Source organism: Oncorhynchus clarkii, chromosome 13 (assembly GCF_045791955.1).
Source record: "Oncorhynchus clarkii lewisi isolate Uvic-CL-2024 chromosome 13, UVic_Ocla_1.0, whole genome shotgun sequence".
Classification (NCBI taxonomy): Eukaryota; Metazoa; Chordata; class Actinopteri; order Salmoniformes; family Salmonidae; genus Oncorhynchus; species Oncorhynchus clarkii.
Window position 1 is genome coordinate 56,568,554 of NC_092159.1, and position 24,139 is coordinate 56,592,692.

The 24,139-nt window shown below is 43.7% G+C and overlaps 1 protein-coding gene across 2 annotated transcripts; it reads left to right on the forward strand.

Moving 5' to 3' along the window:
* Nucleotides 1-7,370: 7,370 nt before the first annotated feature.
* On the forward strand, nucleotides 7,371-10,055 carry LOC139365143 (transmembrane protein 100). Of its 2 annotated transcripts, XM_071102566.1 has the most exons (3): nucleotides 7,371-8,447; nucleotides 8,545-9,357; nucleotides 9,389-10,055. In XM_071102566.1, exon 1 carries the CDS (start codon nucleotides 7,700-7,702, stop codon nucleotides 8,153-8,155), a length of 456 nt encoding a protein of 151 aa, XP_070958667.1. In that variant the 5' UTR covers nucleotides 7,371-7,699; the 3' UTR covers nucleotides 8,156-8,447; nucleotides 8,545-9,357; nucleotides 9,389-10,055. The 2 variants fall into 2 exon arrangements, with proteins under 2 accessions (XP_070958667.1, XP_070958666.1); XM_071102565.1 differs by having other exon boundaries at nucleotides 8,545-10,055.
* Nucleotides 10,056-24,139: the final 14,084 nt, after the last annotated feature.

Here is a 24,139-nt window from a genome sequence, read left to right on the forward strand (position 1 = left end):
AGCAGGTTTCTCACCAGAAAGAGACAAAGTGACGTAATAGCATACAGCAGGATAGTAGTCATGGTGACACGAGGGTGGTGTTCAGAGGCACACAATGGAATAGAATGGGGATTTTCTGTTTTCCATTAGATAGCACAGCCACAAAGTCAAAATTGGCTAACACAAATTTGCTTTTTGGTCTTAACATAAGGCTAGAGTTAGGAATGTGGTTAATGTTAGGGTAAGGTTGAAAATCAGATTTTAATTAGAGAAATTGTACAAATAGGCTGGGTTTATGACTGTGATTTATGGCTGTGGTAGTCAGTGACGACTGGCTCTTCCTTACCAACAGCTCTATTCCGATAAACGGGTCATTTTCCTCTGCTACAGTAGAGTGATGAGGGCACTGATCATTATTCATTTAGAAATGATTGTATCAAGTGCTAGCTCTGTCACAATCTTCTGTTTCTGCTATGGTACTGGTATTCACCAGTAGGTCTTTTACTACTACACACATGCTCTGTCAGTGGTTTTATGGGCCCGTTTGCCATCCCTATCAGAACATATTCTTATTATATATTTAATCATGATGCTACTGTATATCAATCCATTATTGAATGGGAAACTCTCCCAACCATTTTATCAAAGCATCCACTGTGATTTATAACTATGCCTTTCTTAATTGCCCCTGAGGGGATAAATACCGTGTTATTGAGTAAAAATGAACTATGTGTCTGTATAATTGCGGTTGGCAGTCCCTGTGTGGGAAGGGCTGGATTCCCAGCAAAAGGGAGGATTCTGTCTTGATAAGAGCTTCAGTTTAGGCCAGGGCGTGTGAAGAGGGGAGACAGGAAAGCACTAAGCGGCAGGCATTAATAATGTCAACATAAATTTGCAACACACAGAGGTCCCGGTGAGCACACTCAACTCAGCCTTCCTGTGTTCCCGGTTGCCTGACACAAGTCCCGCCCAGGTGGCATACTGTAGTATGTATGCTTCAGACAACTGAACAATTTTCAGCAATGTCCTAGTCTTTACGTAAAGGGCAATTCTGCAACTTTTCAACCTCAAATTCATTATTATACCAGTGTCAACATGCATTTCTGTGATTAAAAAGATTAGAGTTCTTAAAAAATGCTTCTCTGTGACATCACAGGGTAGGATTAAATGTAAGAAAAACAACTAGTTTCTAGCCAGTTAAGGGTATTTTCTTGCTCCCCACATCACTATGAATCTCATCTTTTGATGCCATCGGGTAGAACTGTTACACTTTACTGTATATTTTTACTACAAAACTTAGAAACTGGTATTGTGCTGGAGATAATGAAAATGAGGTTGAAAAGTGGTGGAATTAAATTGTATTTGTCACATGCGCCGAATACAACCGGTGTAGACCCTACCGTGAAATGCTTGCTTACGTGCTCTTAACCAACAAACAAATTTAGCTTAATAAACTAAAGGAAAAATAGTAACAAAATAAATTAACGTTGAAGTTTTCTGTGTAACTGTTCTATATTCCTCTACTCAACTGGTATCTTTCTCTCTCCCTTATGCTTTTCCTTCTAGTCATTTTAGGAAGGGGACAACTGATGTTGTTTGAATTTAATTATCCTCTACTCTATTCTTTCTCCGCCTGGCCCTTTAATCTATCCATCCTCTCTGTAATTTGAATGGGGGGTGGGGTGGGGGGGCAGATGTACAAAACCCATAGTGCTTTATAAACTGCCGTGTCCAAGTACACAGCCACAGAAACCATGCTGCGTTACCAAGAATCCACCTCGTTTTTCATTGAGCCTTCTTTCTCCTCTCTCTCCCACTCTTCTCTGACGCCCTCGGCCCTTCTCTCCCCCCATCCATCCCCCTCCTCTCCTCCTAAATCTCCTGTATCTCTTTCTCTGTTGGTATTCAGTTACAGCAGGCAGCTAGTGTTGAGTCACGCTGTTTCATCAATTACCCCTCCAGCAATGGTTTATTATTTGACTTCCTCCCTGACCACCCTGCCTGTGTGTCAGTTTACTCCGTCACAGAGAGCTTCTCAACCAAGGCCAGGGAGGAACATCCCAATAAAGGTTCAATCTTGTCAGTGTGTGTGTGTGTGTGTGTGTGTGGGGGGGGGGGGGGGGATCTATTCCCATGTCCTCTTATTTCCTTTCAGACTATGGAGGAAAGTGTGTTCCACAACTCTCTTTGTTTATGTTGAAACCAAGGAGTTTTGGTAAATAAATAATACTAATAGGTCTTTGACGGTCACCTGACCCCTCAGTAAACCCCCTTCAGGTTGTTGTGACCAGTGGAGGCTGTAATGGAGGCTGTAATGGAGCGAATGGAATGGCATCAGACACATGAAAACCATGTGTTTGATGTATTTGATACCATCCCATCCATTGCTCTCCAGCCGTTACCACAAGCCCGTCCCCCCCAATTAAGAAGCCTCCAACCTCCTGTGATTGTGACCATAGAATTAGTTTTATTTCTATGGTTGTGGGTGACGCCCTCCGCCTCTCTGGTAGTCTGGTGGGATATTTTGTTAATCTGCCGCCAGACATGAGCGAGACATGATGACAGGTAAAGAATGTAGGTGGACTTCTATTCCATGGCTGACATCAATAACTAGTTATCCCCTGTCTATGAACTGGTTCTCATCAATGGCTGACATCAATAACCAGTCATCCCCTGTCTATGAACTGGTTCTCATCAATAACCAGTTATCCCCTGTCTATGAACTGGTTCTCATCAATAACCAGTTATCCCCTGTCTATGAACTGGTTCTCATCAATGGCTGACATCAATAACCAGTTATCCCCTGTCTATGAACTGGTTCTCATCAATAACCAGTTATCCCCTGTCTATGAACTGGTTCTCATCAATGGCTGACATCAATAACCAGTTATCCCCTGTCTATGAACTGGTTCTCATCAATAACCAGTTATCCCCTGTCTATGAACTGGTTCTCATCAATAACCAGTTATCCCCGAGTCTATGAACTGGTTCTCATCAATGGCTGACATCAATAACCAGTTATCCCCTGTCTATGAACTGGTTCTCATCAATGGCTGACATCAATAACCAGTTATCCCCGAGTCTATGAACTGGTTCTCATCAATGGCTGACATCAATAACCAGTTATCCCCGAGTCTATTACCTGGTTCTCATCAATAACTAGTTATCCCCTGTCTATGAACTGGTTCTCATCAACAATTGTTAAAACGCCAAATTCAAAACAGAAATCTCATAATTAAAATTCCTCAAACATACAAGTATTTTACACCATTTTAAAGGTAAACTTGTAGTTAATCCCACCACAGTGTCCGATTTCAAAAAGGCTTTACCACAAAAGCACACCAAACGATTACGTTAGGTCTGCACCTAGTCACAGAAAAACACAGTCATTTTTCCAGCCAAAGAGAGGAGTCACAAAAAGCAGAAATAGAGATAAAATTAATCACTAACCTTTGATGATCTTCATCAGAATGCACTCACAGGAATCCCAGTTCCACAATAAATGTTTGATTTGTTCGATAAAGTCCATCATTTATGTCTAAATACCTCATTTTTGTTTGCGCGTTTAGTACACACTCCAAACTCACGAGGCACGGGCAAATCCAGGCGAAATTCAGGCTAAAAGTCATATTACAGTTCGTAGAAACATGTCAAACGAAGTATAGAATCAATCTTTGGGATGTTTTTATCATAAACTTCAATAATGTTCCAACCGGAGAATTCCTTTGTCTGTAGAAATGCAATGGAACGCAGCTAACTCTCACGTGAGCGCGCGTGATCAGCTCATGGCACTCTGCCAGACCCCTGACTCAATCAGCTCTCATTCCCCCCTCCTTCACAGTAGAAGCCTCAAACAGGGTTCTAAAGACTGTTGACATCTAGTGGAAGCCTTAGGAAGTGCAATATGACCCCATAGACACTATATATTTGATAGGCAATGACTTAAAAAACTACAAACCTCAGATTTCCCACTTCCCGGTTGGATTTTTTCTCAGGTTTTTGCCTGCCATATGAGTTCTGTTATACTCACAGACATCATTCAAACATTTTTATAAACTTCAGAATGTTTTCTATCCAAATCTACTAATAGTATGCATATATTAGCAACTGGGCCTGAGTAGCAGGCAGTTAACTCTGGGCACCTTATTCATCCAAGCTACTCAATACTGCCCCCAGCCATAACAAGTTTTAACAGACAGATTATTTCATTTATAGTTCACTGAATCACAATTCCCGTTGGTCAGAAGTTTACAAACACTAAGTTGACTGTGCCTTCAAACAGTTTGGAAAATTCCAGAAAAGGATGTCATGGCTTTAGAAGCTTCTGATAGGCTAATTGACATAATTTGAGTCAATTGGAGGTGTACCTGTGGATGTATTTCAAGGCCTACCTTCAAACTCAGTGCCTCTTTGCTTGACATCATAGGAAAATCAAAAGACCTCAGACATTTTTTTGACCTCCACAAGTCTGGTTCATCCTTGGGAGCAATTTTCAAACGCCTGAAGGTACCACGTTCATCTGTAAAAACAATAATACGCAAGCATAAACACCATGGGACCAGACAGCCATCATACCGCTCAGGAAGGCGACGCGTTCTGTCTAGAGATGAACGTACTTTGGTGCGAAAAGTGCAAATCAATCCCAGAACAACAGCAAAGGACCTTGTGAAGATGCTGGAGGAAACAGGTACAAAAGTATCTATATCCACAGTAAATGAGTTCTATATCAACATAACCTGAAAGGTCACTCAGCAAGGAAGAAGCCACTGCTCCAAAACCGCCATAAAAAGCCAGACTACGGTTTGCAACTGCATATGGGGACAAAAATCGTACTTTTTGAAGAAATGTCCTCCGGTCTGATGAAACAAAAATAGAACTGTTTGGCCATAATGACCATCGTTATGTTTGGAGGAAAAAGGGAGAGGATTGCGAGCCGAAGAACACCATCCCAAAAGTGAAACACTGGGGTGGCAGCATCATGTTGTGGAAGTGCTTTGCTGCAGGAGGGACTGGTGCACTTCACAAAATAGATGGCTGCATGAGGCAGGAAAATGATGTGGATATATTGAAGCAACATCTCAAGACATCAGTCAGGAAGTTAAAGCTTGGTCGCAAATGGGTCTTCCAAATGGACAATGACCCCAAGCATACTTCCAAAGTTGTGGCAAAATGGCTTAAGGACAACAAAGTCAAGGTATTGAAGTGGCCATCAGAAAGCCCTGACCTCAATCCTATAGAACATTTGAGGGCAGAACTGAAAAAGCATGTGCAAGCAAGGAGGCCTACATACCTGACTCAGTTACACCAGCTCTGTCAGGAGGAATGGGCCAAAATTCACCCAACTTGTTGTGGGAAGCTTGTGGAAGGCTACCCAAAACATTTGACCCAAGTTAAGCAATTTAAAGGCAATGCTACCAAATACTATTTGAGTGTATGTAAACTTCTGGCCCAATAGGAATGTGATGAAAGAAATAAAAGCTGAAATAAATCATTTTCTCTACTAATATTCTGACATTTCACATTCTTAAAATTAAGTGGTGATCCTAACTGACCTAAGACAGGGACTTTTTTTACTGAGTTTAAATGTATTTGGATAAGGTGTATGTAAACTTCCCACTTCAAGTGTACACACACACACACACACACACACACACACACACACACACACACACACACACACACACACACACACACACACACACACACTGTGCACAAATAAGCATGTTCACATTGGAGGAGACGTCTGGGACCATATGGTGTGGCTCTTTGTAGACGGCTTTAAGACGAGACATTCCTGATTAGCATGACATGGTTAATTTAGTTAAAATGACACTGTCATTCCTCCTGCATATCAAGGAGCTCACATCCACACACAAAACTACTATCTGTTTTAATCATTCATTAGAATCATGCTTACAATATTCATAGTTGAATGAATATATCCCATCCCATAGAGTTTAATGTATTATTCAAATCAGTCTTCTACTCATCCCATGAGCGTGTATTCTAAATGAAACAATATTTAAACTGGTTAGAATGTCATCCCAGTAGAGCCTTACCCACCAGTAGTGAAGCATCTTTCTGTAACTGGGTTTAGGTGAGCTGGGAGAGGACTTAGGGAGGCAGATCTGTCAGGATTGATTTAATTTGAAGAGAGGCTGAAGTCTCCGGAGGCTGGTCCTGGTGGTATAGAGGAGATTAGCCTCTCTGTCATTCATACGTAGCCTTTATCCCATTTAGCCATTTGGCAGGAGGCTTTGTGTACGTGTGTGTGGAGGAGGAGGAAAGGGTGCTGCGTCGTGTGTGTGGGCGGAGGAGGAGGAGGAATGGGTGCTGAGTGTGTTTACTATTACGTGCATCTGTGTAGAAATCAGAAGGATCACTCCAGATCCAAGGCGAAATTCGACATTTGTGCAGGTCCACTGGATGTCGGGAGACACTGTCAGAACCAGCCCAAGATCCCTGTACTGGGATTCAACCCACAGTCTACAGAGCAGGAGCTCATCGCCACTCCACCATCCGTCCACAACAATATACCAAGTCAGAGTTGTCTCTGTTTCATCCCTATCCCAAACCTTCACCCCTAATTAACCCAGTCAGAATGAATGCCTACACTTCACACTAGAGTTGTTTCTGTGTTTGTCACAGAACGTTGGGAGAGTCAGTTTACTCGTCAAAAATAAACGTTTGTCCAAGGACGTTGGGGCATGAAGTCGGACTGTGATATCTTGTTGGTATAAATATAGGTTTTCATATATGGACTGTGTGTCTGTCTGTGAATGTGTTTCTAAATGTATCTGTGTGTGTGTCCCTCTGTGTTGTGGCAGGGTGCAGTGGGAATGCCGTTGTTGTATAATTAGTATGTCGAGCGTGATACAGCTGTGCCGTTGCGGCGAGGTGTGTGTGAGAGAGAGAGGTGGCAGACGCTCCAAACACTCCCCTTCCTCTCTCTACTCTGATCAAACAGAAACGCTATCTCTACCTCACTCTGCTGGTATCTTTTCTATAGTTGAATCCTGGCAGAGTCGTGCTCCCCTCCCTGCAGAAAACGTAGCAGTAGGTGTTTCTTCTATTCTCCAGGGGATACTTTCTCTCTACCGCATGGAGATAAAAAGAGAATAAAGGAGAGGAAGGATGGAGAGAGAGACGAGACGGAGAGGGAGCAGTTAAACTGTTCTTCTCCTCTTCTCCCTTCCCCCTTCCTCTTCTCTCCTCCCGCTTCCTGTTCTCCCACCACTCCCCATTCCTCCCTGCCCCGGTCTTTGACATCACATATGCTGCGGCCAATCTGAGGCTTTGTTCCGCCCACTTTCCTCTCCCTGGCTCCACCCCCTCCGCTGGCCCCTTATATATCCCCCTACAGTCCCGGCCGCAGAGTGTACAATGTGCTGCCAGAGAATCAGCAGCAAGCAGGGCAGACGCAGCAGAGAGACAGAGAGAGAGGGAGGAAGAGACAGGGAGAGTGTGAGTAGGATTTCTGCGCTTTATGACCAAAACCTCACAATACCTCCCACTCTACCTATTCCTCCCTTTCTCCTCTGTGCTCTGAGACAGAGAAACCTCCTCTGGTTGTCTCTATTTCTTGCTCCAGGCCAGTGCTGACTACTACTGAGGAGAAGATAGCTGAGGCAGAGGCAGCTCCAGGAGGATCTGCTGCCTGGTCTGCACCTCCAGCCTCCACCACCTCTCTCCCTGCGGAAGGCCGGGTTAGTCCAACAGGATGGGCTGCACCACTAGCAAACTGGCCTGCCAGCCTCCAACCCAGCCCCCAGGAGCCCCGACCCCTGGACAAGACAATCAGTCCTTGAGCCAGCTGGAAGCCCAGGGGCCCAAAGGCCCGGAGGTCCTATCCAGTCTGGAGCGCCTTTCCCAGGCCACGGGCGGCATGGAGAAGTCCTGGTATCGCTGCATCTTCCCCTTTGGCATCATCTCGTTGGTGATCGGTGTGTCGGGCACGGCTGTTACTTACACATACAATGACCTGCCCCTGACCAAAGTGGTGACGGTAGTGTTGCTTATAGCCGGACTGGTGCTGACACTGACCGCCGCCGCCTGCTGGACGGTCCACAAGAGAAAGAAGAGGAAAAAGAAAGAGAGGGCTTCAGGAGCCGGAGGAGGAGGAGGAGGAGGAGGAGGAGGAGGGAGCTCCTTTACCTCAGAGCAGTGCCCCTTGTGAGGAACACCTGGAGCCTGGGATATTCTGACCACACAGGGACATGACAGGAGAGAAGCCCCAGGAAGGGAGCACCGCCAGGGGGATGGGCTAGCCACCACCACCAGCCCTCCCTAGTCTTTATGGAGCCTCGCTGCTCTTGGCTCAGCTCATAGCTTGGGAATAGGTGTGGAGAGGAGGAGGATAAGGACTCAGGAAGAGGTGTGGAGGAGGAGGACAAGGACTCAGGAAGAGATGTGGAGAGGAGGACTCAGGAAGAGGTGTGGAGAGGAGAAAAACAAGGACTCAGGAAGAGGTGTGGAGAGGAGGACTCAGGAAGAGGTGTGGAGAGGAGGAGGATAAGGACTCAGGAAAAGGTGTGGAGAGGAGAAAAAACAAGGACTCAGGAAGAGGTGTGGAGAGGACGAGGACACAGGAAGTGGTGTGAAGAGGAGGAGGATGAGGACTCAGGAAGAGGTGTGGCGAGGATGAGGGCTCAGGGTTCACGGACAGACAGACGGGCGGAGGAAGTACCTGTGGAACTCTGAGGAGAGAGAGACAGAGGGAGAGACGGATGGGTCTGGCATGCGGGTTCACCACCTCCTCACACACACGCGCTTTTACAGTCGGACAGCAGGTGTCCAGTGTCAAAACAACCTCTCAGGAGACATGCACACACACACCCTGAGACCCCCTCACACACATTGACACACGCAGCGGGAGCCTCACAGACACTTAATCCGCTATGCCGAGCTGCTGCCGGAGTCAGTGCTGCCGTCACTGGCCGCGTCAGTCACGACATTCCTCCCAGCCAGGACAGGTGACAAGCCGACCTACCGGTGAAAAGTGGTCGCACGGCAACTCGACACCGGGCCGAAAGAGGAGTGCACCCGCGTCAGTGCCCCGCGTCATTCACTCGTCCTGTGACACTGCAGCAATGTGTTGGGGCTTTTTTTACGCAACAGGAGAGTGGAACCTGAGTCCGCCAGGATCTTACTGCCAGCTGGTGGTAGAGGGACGAGGAGAGGAGCAGGAGAGGGCAGGAAAATTATGTGTTTATTTGTGTGTATTTGTGTAAGTGTGTGTATGTGTGTGTGTGCAAGAAAGACATTCTACTGGGCCGAAAGAGTATGTACAGAACCTGTGGACTTTTTCCAGTGTAAGAACACAATAACTAATGTATGGAACAAAGAAATCACACATCTACACTATTACACTAGAACAGAGTGACCAGCCCCTTCAGTATTACAGTAGTAGGTCATTGTCTGTGCCTTTGTGCCTTTCTGAGGCACAGAAAAGACTACTATTCTAGACTGTGGAATACAGACCAAGGAGGAGAATATTCCACATGGAGTTATAAAGGCCCAAAGGAAACCATGTCTCTGCCTCAGCCATTGGTAACACAAAAGTCTGAGTTATCAGGTCCAGCACCGGTATTAATCCTCGCAGTGAAAAAGGGACATAAAGGCATGTTTTTCTCCATGCAGCCATTCTGAGAGTGGAGTGGAGAGAGCTGAGTGGAGAGAGCTGAGTGAGTGACTGCACTGCACACCTGACACACTGTAGTGTGACTATGAGCATTGACCTCTGTCAGTTTTTCTGCAGTCGTAGGACCTCAGCTCCTCTCTCACAGAGAGAGAAAGAGAGAGAGCGAGCAGGGGACAGGATGGGATAAATGAAGGACATTACTGCTGGGGGGACATTCCACCGAGGGACACTTTGACTTGGTGACACTCCACTCTGAGGGACCCCTCCCGTCCCCTTTTCAGTGCCTTGAGCGAGTGGAGCAGAGAACTGGAGAGCTGGAGCATGGAAAAAGGCTCTCACTTGTGTGTTACCCGTTTCCATCTGCTCTTCTGAGAATTTCCCTCTCCCTCTCTCTCCCTCTCTCTCCTCCTCTCCCTCTCCTCCCTCTCTCTCCTCCCTCTCTCTCCTCCTCTCCCTCTCCTCCCTCTCTCTCCTCCTCTCCCTCTCCTCCCTCTCTCTCCTCCCTCTCTCTCCTCCTCTCCCTCTCCTCCCTCTCTCTCCTCCTCTCCCTCTCTCTCCTCTCTCTCCTCTCTTCCCTCTCTCTCTGCGTCTTCCTCCCTCTTTCCTCCTCTCTCTCTCCTCCTCTCTCTCCTCTCTTTCCTCCTCTCTCTCCTCTCTTTCCTCCTCTCCCTCTCCTCCCTCTCTCCTCCTCTCCCTCTCCTCCCTCTCTCCTCCTCTCCCTCTCCTCCTCTCCTCTCTCTTCCCTCTCTCTCCTCCTCTCCCTCTCCTCCTCTCCCTCCTCTCTCTCCTCTCTCTCCTCTCTTCCCTCTCTCTCTGCGTCTCCCTCCCTCTCTTTCCTCCTCTCCCTCTCCTCCCTCTCTCTCCTCCTCTCCCTCTCCTCCCTCGACCCTGACAGACAGACAGCTATCTCAGGGGGAGACAACCCTCCTTCCCTCACATTACTATTACCATTCAAAAATTTCCCACTCCCCCCTCACCATTTTTCTCATCTCTCGTGGAATACCCCGTTGTGACTGACCACTGGAGGAGACTGGGACTACTGCAGCACGACAAACACACACACACACACAAACACACACACACACACACACACAAACACCAACACATACGCAAGCAAACACACACACGCAAACACACACACACGCAAACACACACCAAGACCGGTTTTCCATCCTTTCCTCTCTTTCCTCAATGTTCCTGAAAAATGAGGAAACTGCTCTGTGATCTGGGAAACCCTCTCTTGCGGTGGTGAGGATTTATTAATGGCATTGATTTGATTGGACCATCCTCATTTCGTACTGATGAATCAGTGTTTTAAAAGGATCTGTACAGGTTTGTGTCATTAGGGAATAGAGGCAGTGTACTCATCTAGCTTCTCTCAATAGATGTTCTGAGAATGAATAGGCGAGGCTACACAGTGTTACTGAGACCACCACTTGGGCTGATTGTCTTGATAATAGAACATATTGATGGTTGTCTTGACGATATAACATATTGATGGTTGTCTTGATGATAGAACTAACATATTGATGGTTGTCTTGACGATAGAACTAACATATTGACGGTTGTCTTGACGATAGAACTAACATATTGACGGTTGTCTTGACGATAGAACTAACATATTGACGGTTGTCTTGACGATATAATTAACATATTGACGGTTGTCTTGATGATAGAACTAACATATTGATGGTTGTCTTGACTACTACAGTGTATCTCTGGATGCGTAGAGAGAGTTAAATGGATATAGATTAGAATGCACATACACGTGAACAGAGGTAGAGAAGGGAGTCTGGCCTTCAGTCTGGAGCGGTGCCTGTTTTGAACGGGCTCTCCCCTTGAGAAAAGTGTCATTGATTAGCCAAGTATTGATCCAGTCCCATAGAACACCAATGGCATCTAGCATGGTGTTAAATGTGTCTATGCATAAAGAGAAATCAGATACATAACCTTTCAGTGCCAAAGACTCGGTCTGCATCCCAAATGGCACCCTATTCCATATATAGTGCACTACTTTTGACCAGAACCCGGGTCATATGTAGTGCACTATATAGGGAAAAGGGTGCCAATAAAGACGCAGACTCTCTCCACTCACAGGTCAGCCTCAGCTCTATGGTTACATGTCTAGTGTAGTAGGATAGACATGCAATGGCATGGATCAGCCCTTTCTCCTGCTTTTGCCTTTGTCCTGAATATGTTGCAGCTTATTGTGTGTGAATGTACTGTAACTATGTCCTCTATTGAACGTGTTAGTCAGTACAGCTTTGTCTTATGTCCTCTATTCTACAACCCAGCCAAACTGAGGTGAGCTCTACTGCGCTGGCCTACTGGAATTATGCTGGAAACATTTGATGAACTAACGCAGTATGGTTCAGATTGGCACAATAGTGTGAAAAGGCTGAGAGAGAGAGAGAGAGAGAACAGAAGACAGAGAGAGAGAGAACAGAAGAGAGAGAGAGAGAACAGAAGAGAGAGGGAGCGCAACCAGCCAGTCGAGGCTCTCAATTCTAAGTGGGGACTCTGACTTTGACTCTGGACAGATTTAGGTCAGTCATGCTCAGTGGTGGAAAAACGACCCAGTTGTCATACTTGAGTAACAGTATAGATACCTTAATAGAAAGTTACTCAAGTAAAAGTGAAAGCCACCCAGTAAAATGCTACTTGAGTAAAAGTCTTAAAGTAGTTGGTTCTAAATATACTGAAGTATCAAAGTATCAATAGTAAAAGTATAAATCATTTCACATTCCTTATATAAATCTAGAACATACGGCACTATTTTCTTGTTTTTAAAATGTACGGATAGCCAGGTGTACACATTAACACTCAGACATCATTTACAAACGATGCATATGTGTTCAGTGAGTCAGCCAGATCAGAGGCAGTAGAGATGACCAGGGATGTTCTCTTGATAAGTACGTGAATTGGATCATGTTCCTGTCCTGCTAAGCACTCAACATGCAACGAGTACTTTTGGGTGTCAGGGAAAATGTATGGAGTAAAAAGTACATCATTTTCTTTAGGAATGTAGTGAAGTAAAAGTTGTCAAAAATATGAATAGTAAAGCAAAGTACAGGTACCCCAAAAAACTACTTAAGTAGTACTTTAAAGTATTTTTACTTAAGTACTTTACACCACTGGTCATGCTGAACTGAATATTATTATTATTCGTAGTTAGAATGCTTTACTGGAAACGGCACTGAAAATGTCTCTGAACTCTGGCTGCTCTGGCGCAGGATCAAGGCAGTGGTCCTGGCCTTCAGCCACAGAATAGGAATGCTGCCTTCTTGTCCTTTTTGTTACTGGACAGAATAACAAGTGGCTTTACTGGCTGAAGTAGCTGAATTCTCCAGTACTCTCACTGGGCACAGACGTTAATTTAACGTCTATTCAGCGTTGGTTCAACGTCATTTCATTGAAATGACATGCAAACAGCATTGATACAACCAGTGTGGCCACAGTGGGATGTGTATATAATTCTCTGTGCTTTACAGCCAGCTCTACTGACTTGCGTCGTCACGGTGTGCCATACATTGTTAGTGGAGTTTGGCATGACAACGGATATGACCAAGGAGTCAGGCTGAAGCTCAAACAGGCCTGCTACCAGCAGGCTAGCTTCAAAAGGCCTTTTCACATGTGGTTATCCCAAGTGTATACTTAACCCCAGACGCTCTTAGTCCTGGGCTAGAAACGCTAGAGCAGGGGTTCTCAAAGTGGGGTCTGCAGACCCCTGGGAAGGGGAAAACTGAAAACTAGCTGTTATTGGCAGAGAGGTTTGGAACTCCCTTTCTTATTGGTCTATTATTTCATTTACTACTAGGCAGAACAAAACTCCATCCGATCAAAACATAATGAAATTTTAGGAGGACTTTTCGAACAGCTCTTACAGCATTATCATAAATAAAATGCTAATTAATTACTTAAAAATCATACAATGTGGTTTTCTGGATTTTTGTTTTAGATTCTGTCTCTCACAGTTGAAGTGTACCTATGATACAAATTGTAAGTAGGAAAACCTGAAAACTCGGCAGTGAATCAAATACTTGCTCTTCTCACTGTAAATATAATGTTTGACTGCACTGGGCCTTTAAAACGGCAAAGTTGTATCTGCCTCATGACAAAATGTGTAGAATTGCAGGAAATGTGCTTGTAAACTGCAACATTTTTTCTCTGATGTCAAGAGGCGAGCTTTAAAATGTTCCTTTCCCTGGCCAGAGACTTGGTTCATCCAGCCATGCCCTGCTGAAGTCATGGTAAAACTGGACTTGTTCTGATTAAGAGGGCATCCCTGTTGAATTTCTTTTTATTTCTCTTGCACTAGTTGAACACGATTAAAGAACACGATTAAAGAAGACTGAGGAAGAGTCTCTGGTGACGTATTTGCCACAAATAGTCACATAACATCGTTTTAAATTGAAAGGAAGCCAAGTCTGAATATCAAAAGAAGCAGGGTGAGATATTTATAAAAGAGATGATTTGTAGGCAGCGCTCTGAGAATCCCTTAGAAGAGAGAGAGAGAGACAAGGCCCCAGGTGGTTCTGATGTTTACATTGTAGCCATCTCTCTCTTTCCATCTCTCCCTCCCTCTCTCTCCCTCTCTCTCTCCCTCTCTCTCTCTCTCTCTCTCTCTCTCTCTCTCTCTCTCTCTCCCTCTCTCTCCCTCTCTCTCTCTCCCTCTCCGAGGAGAGTTGTGCAATTTCATTGAGAGAACTGGACCGCAAAGTGCTACGTGCAGGGAATACAGTCCCAAGCAGTTCGGCTGTCATTCTAACCACACACACACACACGGACACACTGAAACACAGACATGGACACACACGGACACCCACATGCGCACACACACGGATACGCACAGTCCGACATGTAGGTCTCTGAACACCATGCATGTACTGTGTGTGTATTTAGCTTTGTGAGTTCAGCTGTGTGCTTGCTTCTGAGGAGAAAATCTTGTTATGTAATCATATATACAGTACGTAGTAGTACTTGATGTGATACTTGAATAGCACTTAGGTCGTATTCATTAGGGCACACAGTAGCAAAAGATTTTACAACGGAATATGAAAACTAAAGTTTCTCATTGGATAAGTTCAGGCACTTCCACACTACTTCGGTCTGTTTTCTTCCGTTTGGTGCCTAATGAACACATCCCTGGTATGAGGTGATGTGATGTAAAGATGGAATGATGATTATGCTGCAAAAGAGAAGAGAGTAAAAGAGGGACATCTACCTCTACTCCGGGTGAGGGATATCTTTAACAAATAGTGGACAGCCATGTCTGTCTGCTGAAACAAATGCTGTTTATTTGTCACTAGTGACAGAAAATGTTTGTCTCTCTGCCCATTATTCTGTGGTGAATACAACTGTATATCTGTTTGTATATTTATACTCTGTCTGTCTGAACGTGTATATTTTAATTATAATTGTTGTGGTACCCCTTTCCTGCAGTCGAATGACCTAGTGGCCTCATGGGTGGAATGTTATTCATATTTTTCATAATTTCATAATTAATAAACATGATTTTTTTAAACCCACTGAAGATCTGTTATTTCTATGTCAAACAGTTTTGTTATATTTCAGTCTTCTGGGATGTTTATGAAGTGTAATATTGGGATTCAAACTCAAAATGAAATACATTTCCTATCTGGCATCTTCTTTTTTTGTTGTTGCCCATAACCACGTGTGTGAGGTGTATACTTTGTTTCAAAGTAGATTTGTTTGACTACCAACAACCACTCTGTGTGACCCTGATTTAGCCCACTGCAGTAAAAGGTTATTAAAGCAGTGATGTGAAAATCCTCTCTTTCTGTCATCTCTTGGTATAAGGTTTTGATCGAAGAAAGGATAACTCTGTTTTGGCTAAGAAGTTTAAAGGGATAGACTGCTTTCAAAGTAAGGAAGCACATATCTAAATATGTCATTTAGCTGAACTGTCCCTTTAATTTGACAATAACACAATTACTGCTTGTGAGGTGTTTACAGAGCTGTTGAGTCTTCATTGATGCTCAGGTTAACCTGGACTCCAGGTTTATCCCTATAGATCTGTCAGGATTTCTGTTTTGCAGGACTGGGCTAAAAATAGAGCAAGAGTAGGGGGAGGGAAGGAGTGGGTGGAGAGAGAGAGGGGGGGGGGGGGGGGGGGGGGGGAGAATGAGAAGGGAGGAGCGAGAACGAGAAAGACAGTGTGCTATTTGCTATTTTTCTTGGAAAGCCTGGAGCATGTTTGTGTGTGTGTGTGAATGGTTGTTATGTCTTATTGAGTCATTTTGACAAATTGTTTTTCCAAAGAATGATTTGTTTATTTACGGGACAATAGAATTCCCAGAACACAACCTCCTCGTCATAACTAGATCATAACAACACTTAACCAACAGTGTTGAGAGAGAGAGAGTGCTTCCATTTATAAACATGTTTCCCTTCATCATTGCATCACCTCTGTGCCAGAGTCATCATCTCAGTCATTAAACCAGCTATGTGCTGTCTAGATTCATATAACCTGTTTTGTCAATTGTAACTGTCATTACAAAACAGGAAACCTGTCTCATCACAGAACATTGTAGTGAAGAAACTCAGGGAATAAATCTGCTATCACTAAGGCCCAGAGATGTTCCTTGTCAAGTCACATGGTCAAGGCAAAACGGAAGGCTCGGGAAGTTGGCTCAACGAAAGGCACCACCTACTGGTGAAATAGGGTTTTCAGAAATTCATATTCACGACAAAAGCCAGTATCCTCATTTATTTCTCTCTCTCTCTCCCCCTCTCTCTCTCTCTCCCTCTCCCTCTCCCTCTCTCCCCCCCCCCTCCCTCTCTCTCTCCCTACCCCTCTCTCCCCCCCCCTCTCTCTAACCCTCTCTCTCTCTCCCCCTCTCTCTCTCTCTCTCTCTCTCCCCCTCTCTCTCTCCCCCTCTCTCTCTCTCTCTCCCTACCCCTCTCTCTCCCCCTCTCTCTCTCTCTCTCTCTCTCTCTCCCTTTCTCTCTCTCTCTCTCTCTCTCTCTCACTCTCTCTCTCTCTCTCATCAGTCATATTATTATGACTTAATTGAAGTTGAGAAAGACAGACCATATACTGCTCAATACTGCTCTCTGGAAAAATCAAGTAAACCATTGTTGTTGCGGGCAAGTGTCTATCTTGCACTGTAATATCCATTAACCACCCTGCCCTGCCTCTGACACACACACACACAAACCTTGCACGCAGGCACACAATGCATGCACACTACGCATGCACACACACACAATCACTCTCTATCATTATGTTCCATTCTCCTCCTCTGTCTCTTTCCATTTGTTTTTTCCTACCATCTCTCCTGCTCTCTTTCACTATCTCTTTTTTCTCTTCTTTTACTATCTCTTCTTTCACTATCTCATCTTTTCCTTTCTCTCCTTTTGCTTTCACTATCTCTTCCTTCACTCTCTCTTCCTTCACTCTCTCTTCCACTCTCTTCTTTCTATTTATCTTCCTTCACTATCTCTTGCTTCACTATCTCTTCTTTCACTATCTGTTATTTCTATATGTCTTCTCATCACATTGCCAAATCGAGATCCAGCCATAACTATGACAACACATGACCTCCAAATGTAGCATAAATTGTTGTTGTCAATTATCACCACACATGCTGTATAATGCATATATTATTTGTCGCTCTGTATAAGACTACATGACTAACGTAAAATAAGCTATAGATGTCAGGTGGCAGTCACATCAACCTTAAGCACTGTACCAAATAGATGCAATATAATGATCTTATTGTAAGTTGCTTTGGACAAGACTATAGCCTAGGTGACGGTAATGTGAAATATATGTCTTGATGTAGCATTCCATCAACTGAAAGCCCTGTACAAATGACAGATGACCTAGTAGTCAATGGTGATGGGAAACAGGTGTGGATGTAGGGACTGGGGCGAGTGTGTTTGGGGTTGGGTGGAGGGAGGTGGAGTGGAGGGGTGGAGAAGGGTGAAGAGGTCAGTAGGGCCAGAGTGCAGATGGAGGGGATGTAGTTACCTGGATGTTTGAGGTCCGTACAGATACAAATTACAGGAATTTGTCAGGTGTGCTCATCTGCCCCCTGCACCCTCACCCATCCACAGAGGCTTACTGTCAGTGTTCTACTCTGACTTACTGTCAGTGTTCTACTCTGACACACTGTATTGATCTATTCTGACACACTGTATTGTTCTATTCTGACATACTGTATTGTTATATTCTGACATACTGTATTGTTCTATTCTGACATACTGTATTGTTCTATTCTGACATACTGTATTGTTCTATTCTGACACACTGTATTGTTCTATTCTGACACACTGTATTGTTCTATTCTGACATACTGTATTGTTCTATTCTGACATACTGTATTGTTATATTCTGACATACTGTCAGTGTTCTATTCTGACATACTGTATTGATCTATTCTGACACACTGTATTGTTCTATTCTGACATACTGTATTGTTCTATTCTGACACACTGTATTGTTCTATTCTGACACACTGTATTGTTCTATTCTGACACACTGTATTGTTCTATTCTGACACACTGTATTGTTCTATTCTGACATACTGTATTGTTCTATTCTGACACACTGTATTGTTCTATTCTGACATACTGTATTGTTCTATTCTGACATACTGTATTGTTATATTCTGACATACTGTCAGTGTTCTATTCTGACATACTGTATTGAGCTATTCTGACACACTGTATTGTTCTATTCTGACATACTGTATTGTTCTATTCTGACACACTGTATTGATCTATTCTGACACACTGTATTGATCTATTCTGACACACTGTATTGTTCTATTCTGACATACTGTATTGTTATATTCTGACATACTGTCAGTGTTCTATTCTGACATACTGTATTGTTCTATTCTGACATACTGTATTGTTCTATTCTGACACACTGTATTGATCTATTCTGACACACTGTATTGATCTATTCTGACACACTGTATTGTTCTATTCTGACATACTGTATTGTTCTATTCTGACATACTGTATTGTTCTATTCTGACACACTGTATTGTTCTATTCTGACATACTGTATTGTTCTATTCTGACATACTGTATTGTTCTATTCTGACACACTGTCAGTGTTCTATTCTGACACACTGTATTGTTCTATTCTGACATACTGTATTGATCTATTCTGACATATTGTATTGATCTATTCTGACATACTGTATTGTTCTATTCTGACATACTGTATTGTTCTATTCTGACACACTGTCAGTGTTCTATTCTGACACACTGTATTGTTCTATTCTGACATACTGTATTGTTATATTCTGACATACTGTATTGTTATATTCTGACATACTGTATTGTTCTATTCTGACACACTGTATTGTTCTATTCTGACATACTGTATTGTTCTATTCTGACATACTGTATTGTTATATTCTGACATACTGTATTGTTCTATTCTGACATACTGTATTGTTCTATTCTGACACACTGTCAGTGTTCTATTCTGACACACTGTATTGTTCTATTCTGACATATTGTATTGATCTATTCTGACATATTGTATTGATCTATTCTGACATACTGTATTGTTCTATTCTGACACACTGTATTGTTCTATTCTGACCTACTGTCAGTGTTCTATTCTGCCAAACACCCTCTAAGACATCAGGTCCCATATTCATAAGGCGTCTTAGAATAGGAGTGCTGATGTGGAATCAGTCTTGTATTTTAGATCCTCCTGAATATGATTACATGGACAGTGAGGACCTGATCATAGATCAGCATTCCTACTCTGAAGCTTCATGATTATAGGCCCTGGATGAATGATAATTCATTCAGAATCAGAGCTGTGCGGCATAGTGCACTCCAGACCATAGAATTAGGAATACAGTGGTGTTGACTGTAAATTACTACGGTCATCTGTCTCTTTGTTTGGGAGATATCCAACAATGCCTTGTAGTGGAAATGAAAAAAGGACAATTACTTCTCAGTGCTGATGACTCACTGCCTCTGCTGCTTTGTTCATACTGTATGTTGATGGTGGCGGTGAAGATGTTGATGAAGGAGCAGAATGGAGCAGGTCAGAAATCAAGTATTAAACAAACAGCATAGGCCTGGGACGTTTGGATGAACATCACAGATGATGAAAAAAGCTGCAACATTAATCACAGTCCACTTACTTTATCTTGGTGCAATCAATCAAATGTATTTATAAAGCCCTTCGTACATCAGCTGATATCTCAAAGTGCTGTACAGAAACCCAGCCTAAAACCCCAAACAGCAAGCAATGCAGGTGAAGGAGCACGGTGGCTAGGGAAAACTCCCTAGAAAAAGGCCAGAACCTAGGAAGAAACCTAGAGAGGAACCAGGCTATGAGTGGTGGCCAGTCCTCTTCTGCCTGTGCCGGGTGGAGATTATAACAGAACATGCCCCCCCACCACCACCACCACCACTACACTCTCGTTGGTACATCTAGTATGTCCTTCTCTCTCCTGAAAGCTTTTAGTCAGGGAAACCTGAGTAGATCACACACTCTACTGAATACCTGGCTACATCTAAATTGGCTAAGAGAGCCTGTGTGTGCTAAATTGCTCTTCCATCTGTAGTAATTTCTCTGAACAGGTAGAACAACAAAAGCTTCTGATACTGTGCATGCCTCACTCTTCTCTTCCACGGCTTTTATACAAATGACATGACACCTTTCGAGAGCAAATTGATGTTTGTAAGGCAACCTGAAATGACAGTCTGTTGAATTGTATTACCAAAAGAACAAAGCTAAATATGACCTTCTCTGGGGACAATAGAACTGTTCTTTTGCAGTAAACACCACAATGGATGCTTTGGACTGCACAGGAGAACCCACCTTATTTAAAGCCTGAGGAGTTGCTTTGGAAACAGTAAACAGGTTATAATACAGGTTAAATCTCATAGGTCAATCACCCACAACAAAAATCGGTTTACAATTTCACACAAACATGCCTGTGTAGAATACACAAACACCAAGACGGGTTAACTTTCTGTTACCATGAAGAGTGGTACTGTTGTAATATGCACCGGGAAATATACATGCAATGTACATTACATTAAAATCCAATACAACAGGTGTAGTAGACCTTACAGTGAAATGCTTACTTATAAGCCCTTAACCAACTTAAAACCAGCAGTTTTAAGAAAATACAAAAATAAGTAAGAGATAAGAAGAGCAGCAGTAAATAACAATAGCGGGGCTATACAGGGGGTAATGGTACAGATAACAGTACCCCCGTTACAGGGGGTAATGGTACAGAGTTAATATGCGGGGGCACCGGTGTAGAGGAAATTGAGGTAATATGTACATGTAGGTCGATTTATTATAGTGTCTATTTACAGTTAATAACAAAGTTGCAGCAGCGTTCCAAATAAAATAGTCTGGGTAGCCATTTGACTAGATGTTCAGGAGTCTTATGGCTTGGGGATAGAAGTTATTTAGGAGCATCTTGGACCTAGACTTGGCGCTCCGGTACCGCTTGCCGTGTGGTAGCAGAGAGAACAGTCTATGACTAGGGTGGCTAGAGTCTTTGACCATTTTTAGAGCCTTCCTCTGACACCGCCTGGTATAGAGGTCCAGAATGGCAGGAAGCTTGGACCTGGTGATGCACTGGGCCGTACACACTACCCTCTGCCGTGCCTTGCGGTTTTTAGGCCGAGCAGTTGCCATATCAGGGAATAGGTTTTGTCGTGCCCTCTTCACGACTGTCTTGGTGTGCTTGGACCGTGTTAGTTTGTTGGTGATATGGACGCCAAGGAACTTGAAGCTCTCAACCTGCTCCACTGCAGTCCCGTCGATGAGAATGGGTGCGTACTCGGTCCTCCTTTTCCTGTATCCACAATTATCTCCTTTGTCTTGATCACGTTAACGGAGAGGCTGTTGTCCTTGCACCACAAAGTCAGGTCTCTGACCTCCTCTCTATAGGCTGTCTCATCGTTGTCGGTGATCAGGCCTACCACTGTTGTGTCATCAGCAAACTTAATGATGGTGTTTGAATCGTGCCTGGCCATGCAGTCATGAGTGAACAGGTAGTACAGGAGGGCCCCTGTGTTGAGGATCAGCGTGGCGGAACCTTACCACGTACCCTTACCACCTGGGGGAACCCGTCAGGAAGTCCAGGATCCAGTTGCAGAGGGAGGTGTTTAGTCCCAGGGTCCTTAGCTTTTTGATGAGCTTTCAGGGCATTATGGTGTTGTACGCTGGGCAGCTCTCGGCTGTACTTCCCTTTGTAGTCTCCAATAGTTTGCAGACCCTGCCACATCCGTCAAGCGTCGGAGCCGGTGTAGTACAATTCGATCTTAGTCCTGTATTGACGCTTTGCCTGTTTGATGGTTCGTTGGACGGCATAGTGGGATTTCTTATCAACTTCCATGTTAGAGTTCCGTTCCTTGAAAGCGGAAGCTCTACCCTTTAGCTCAGTGCAAATGTTGCCTGTAATTCATGGCTTCTGGTTAGGGAATGTACGTACAGTCACTGTGGGGATGACGTCCTTGATGCACTTATTGATAAAGCCAGTGACTGATGTGATCTACTCCTCAATGCCATCGGAAGAATCCCGGAACATATTCTAGTCTGCGATAGCAAAGCAGTCCTGAAGTTTAGCATCAACTTCATCTGACCACTTATTTTATAGACCAAGTCGCTGGTGCTTCCTGCTTTAATTTTTGCTTGTAAGCAGGAATCAGTAGGATAGAATTATGGTCAGATTTGGAGGGCGAGGGAGAGCTATGTACGCGTCTCTGTGTGTGGAGTAAAGTTGGTCTAGAATTTCTTTCCCTCTGGTTGCACATTTAACATGCTGATAGAAATGAGGTAAAACTGATTTAAGTTTCCCTGCATTAAAGTCCCCGGCCACTAGGAGCGCAGCTTCTGGATGAGCGTTTTCCTGTTTGCTAATGGCAGTATACAACTCATTGAGTGCAGTTTTAGTGCCAGCATTGGTCATTACAACCCCCTTTACATTTCATAGGTAATTTCCCTTTACATTACATTACAAACCCCTTTACATTACATAGGTAATTCCTCTTTTCCAGGGGAATGACAGATGAATTGTGTGGCAGAGAAACAATGACATACCACCAAGCATTGATCTGATATTACTGATGATGTCTCTCATACTTAGTCTGAACCTTTCTAGCACTCTAACACTCTCAGAGGACCCGCCCTAACGCTCATATATCACAGCCGCACGCACGCACGCACGCACAGTGGCAGGTTTATGGCATGACTGTGATGCAGTGTGGCTTTATACAGTGAGCCACCTAGAGCCAAAATTGAGCTTTTCAGTAACAGTTTCCATGTTTTACCTGGGATTACACCACCTAATATTTCTGCTGTAATAGTCTACCGACAGATTTCTATAGTAGGAGTCTTCTGTTGTATGGTTGGTAGTGGTGGTGCTGGGTGTTGTGGGGGTGGTGGCAGGATCAGGATGAGAAGGGGATGAATGGAGGACAGACAGAGAGCTAGGGAGAAAGGAAGAATTATGCTACTATCTATGGTGGCTCTAGCTGTTTATCCCATCGTAGTTCAAGTTAATGTTACTCATTGTGTATTTATTCCTTATTGTTCCATTTGTTTCTCTTTTTTTCTCCCTCTGCATTGTTGGAAAGGGTCCATAAGTAAACATTTCACTGTTAGTCTACACCTGTTGTTTATGAAGTAATTAACAAACACAATTTTATTTGATTTATTTGATTTGTAATATACACTGTTGTAGGATTCTTCTGATGTATGGGTTGGTAGTGGGGGTGTTGTGGGGGTGGTGGAAGGATGAGAGGTGATTTTGGGACAGGTACTGAAGATTAAATTATGAACTCGGGAGGAAATAAGGATTAGGCTTCTGTCTGTGGCTGTCCTATATTTTAATAATATAATCACAGTGAGATTCTTCTTCTGATGTTTGGGTTGGTGTTGGTGAGTATTGTGTGGCAGGATGTTTTACCTTTATTTTACCCAGACAGGTTAACAAATTCTTATTTACAATGATGGCAAATGTTGGTTCAGGAACTGAAGATGAATGGAGGAAGAATACAATATACATATGGAGAGACAACTAGGGAGAAAGGAAAGGGTGAGGTAGGATGAATTCGTAAATTGTAAATGTGCATACTATGAACTGGTGCATCAAAATACATTAAAAAGTTGACAATATTATGTTTACATTTTGTAATTCTGAGATAGCTAGCTAAAGTAGTACAGAATTGAGAAGCTAAGGCGGGACAGTCTTATAGGCTTTACCAATGGAGAAAAGAGATCCCGTTAACATTGGGGACCCCCAGTACTTAGGTTAGGCCGGGCTCTGCTTCTTGTAGTACTATATCCTGTACATTTTTTCTTGTAGTTCTGTTCTTAGTACTGTTATTAGTTCTGTTATTTGAGTGAATTCAGAACACTTTTTGCATTTCCGTCCCCTGTAACCTCTTCAGACATCTATCCCACATCTATCCCACACAGGGCGGCAGGGTAGCCTAGTGGTTAGAGCGTTGGACTAGTAACTGGAAGGTTGCAAGTTCAAACCCCCGAGC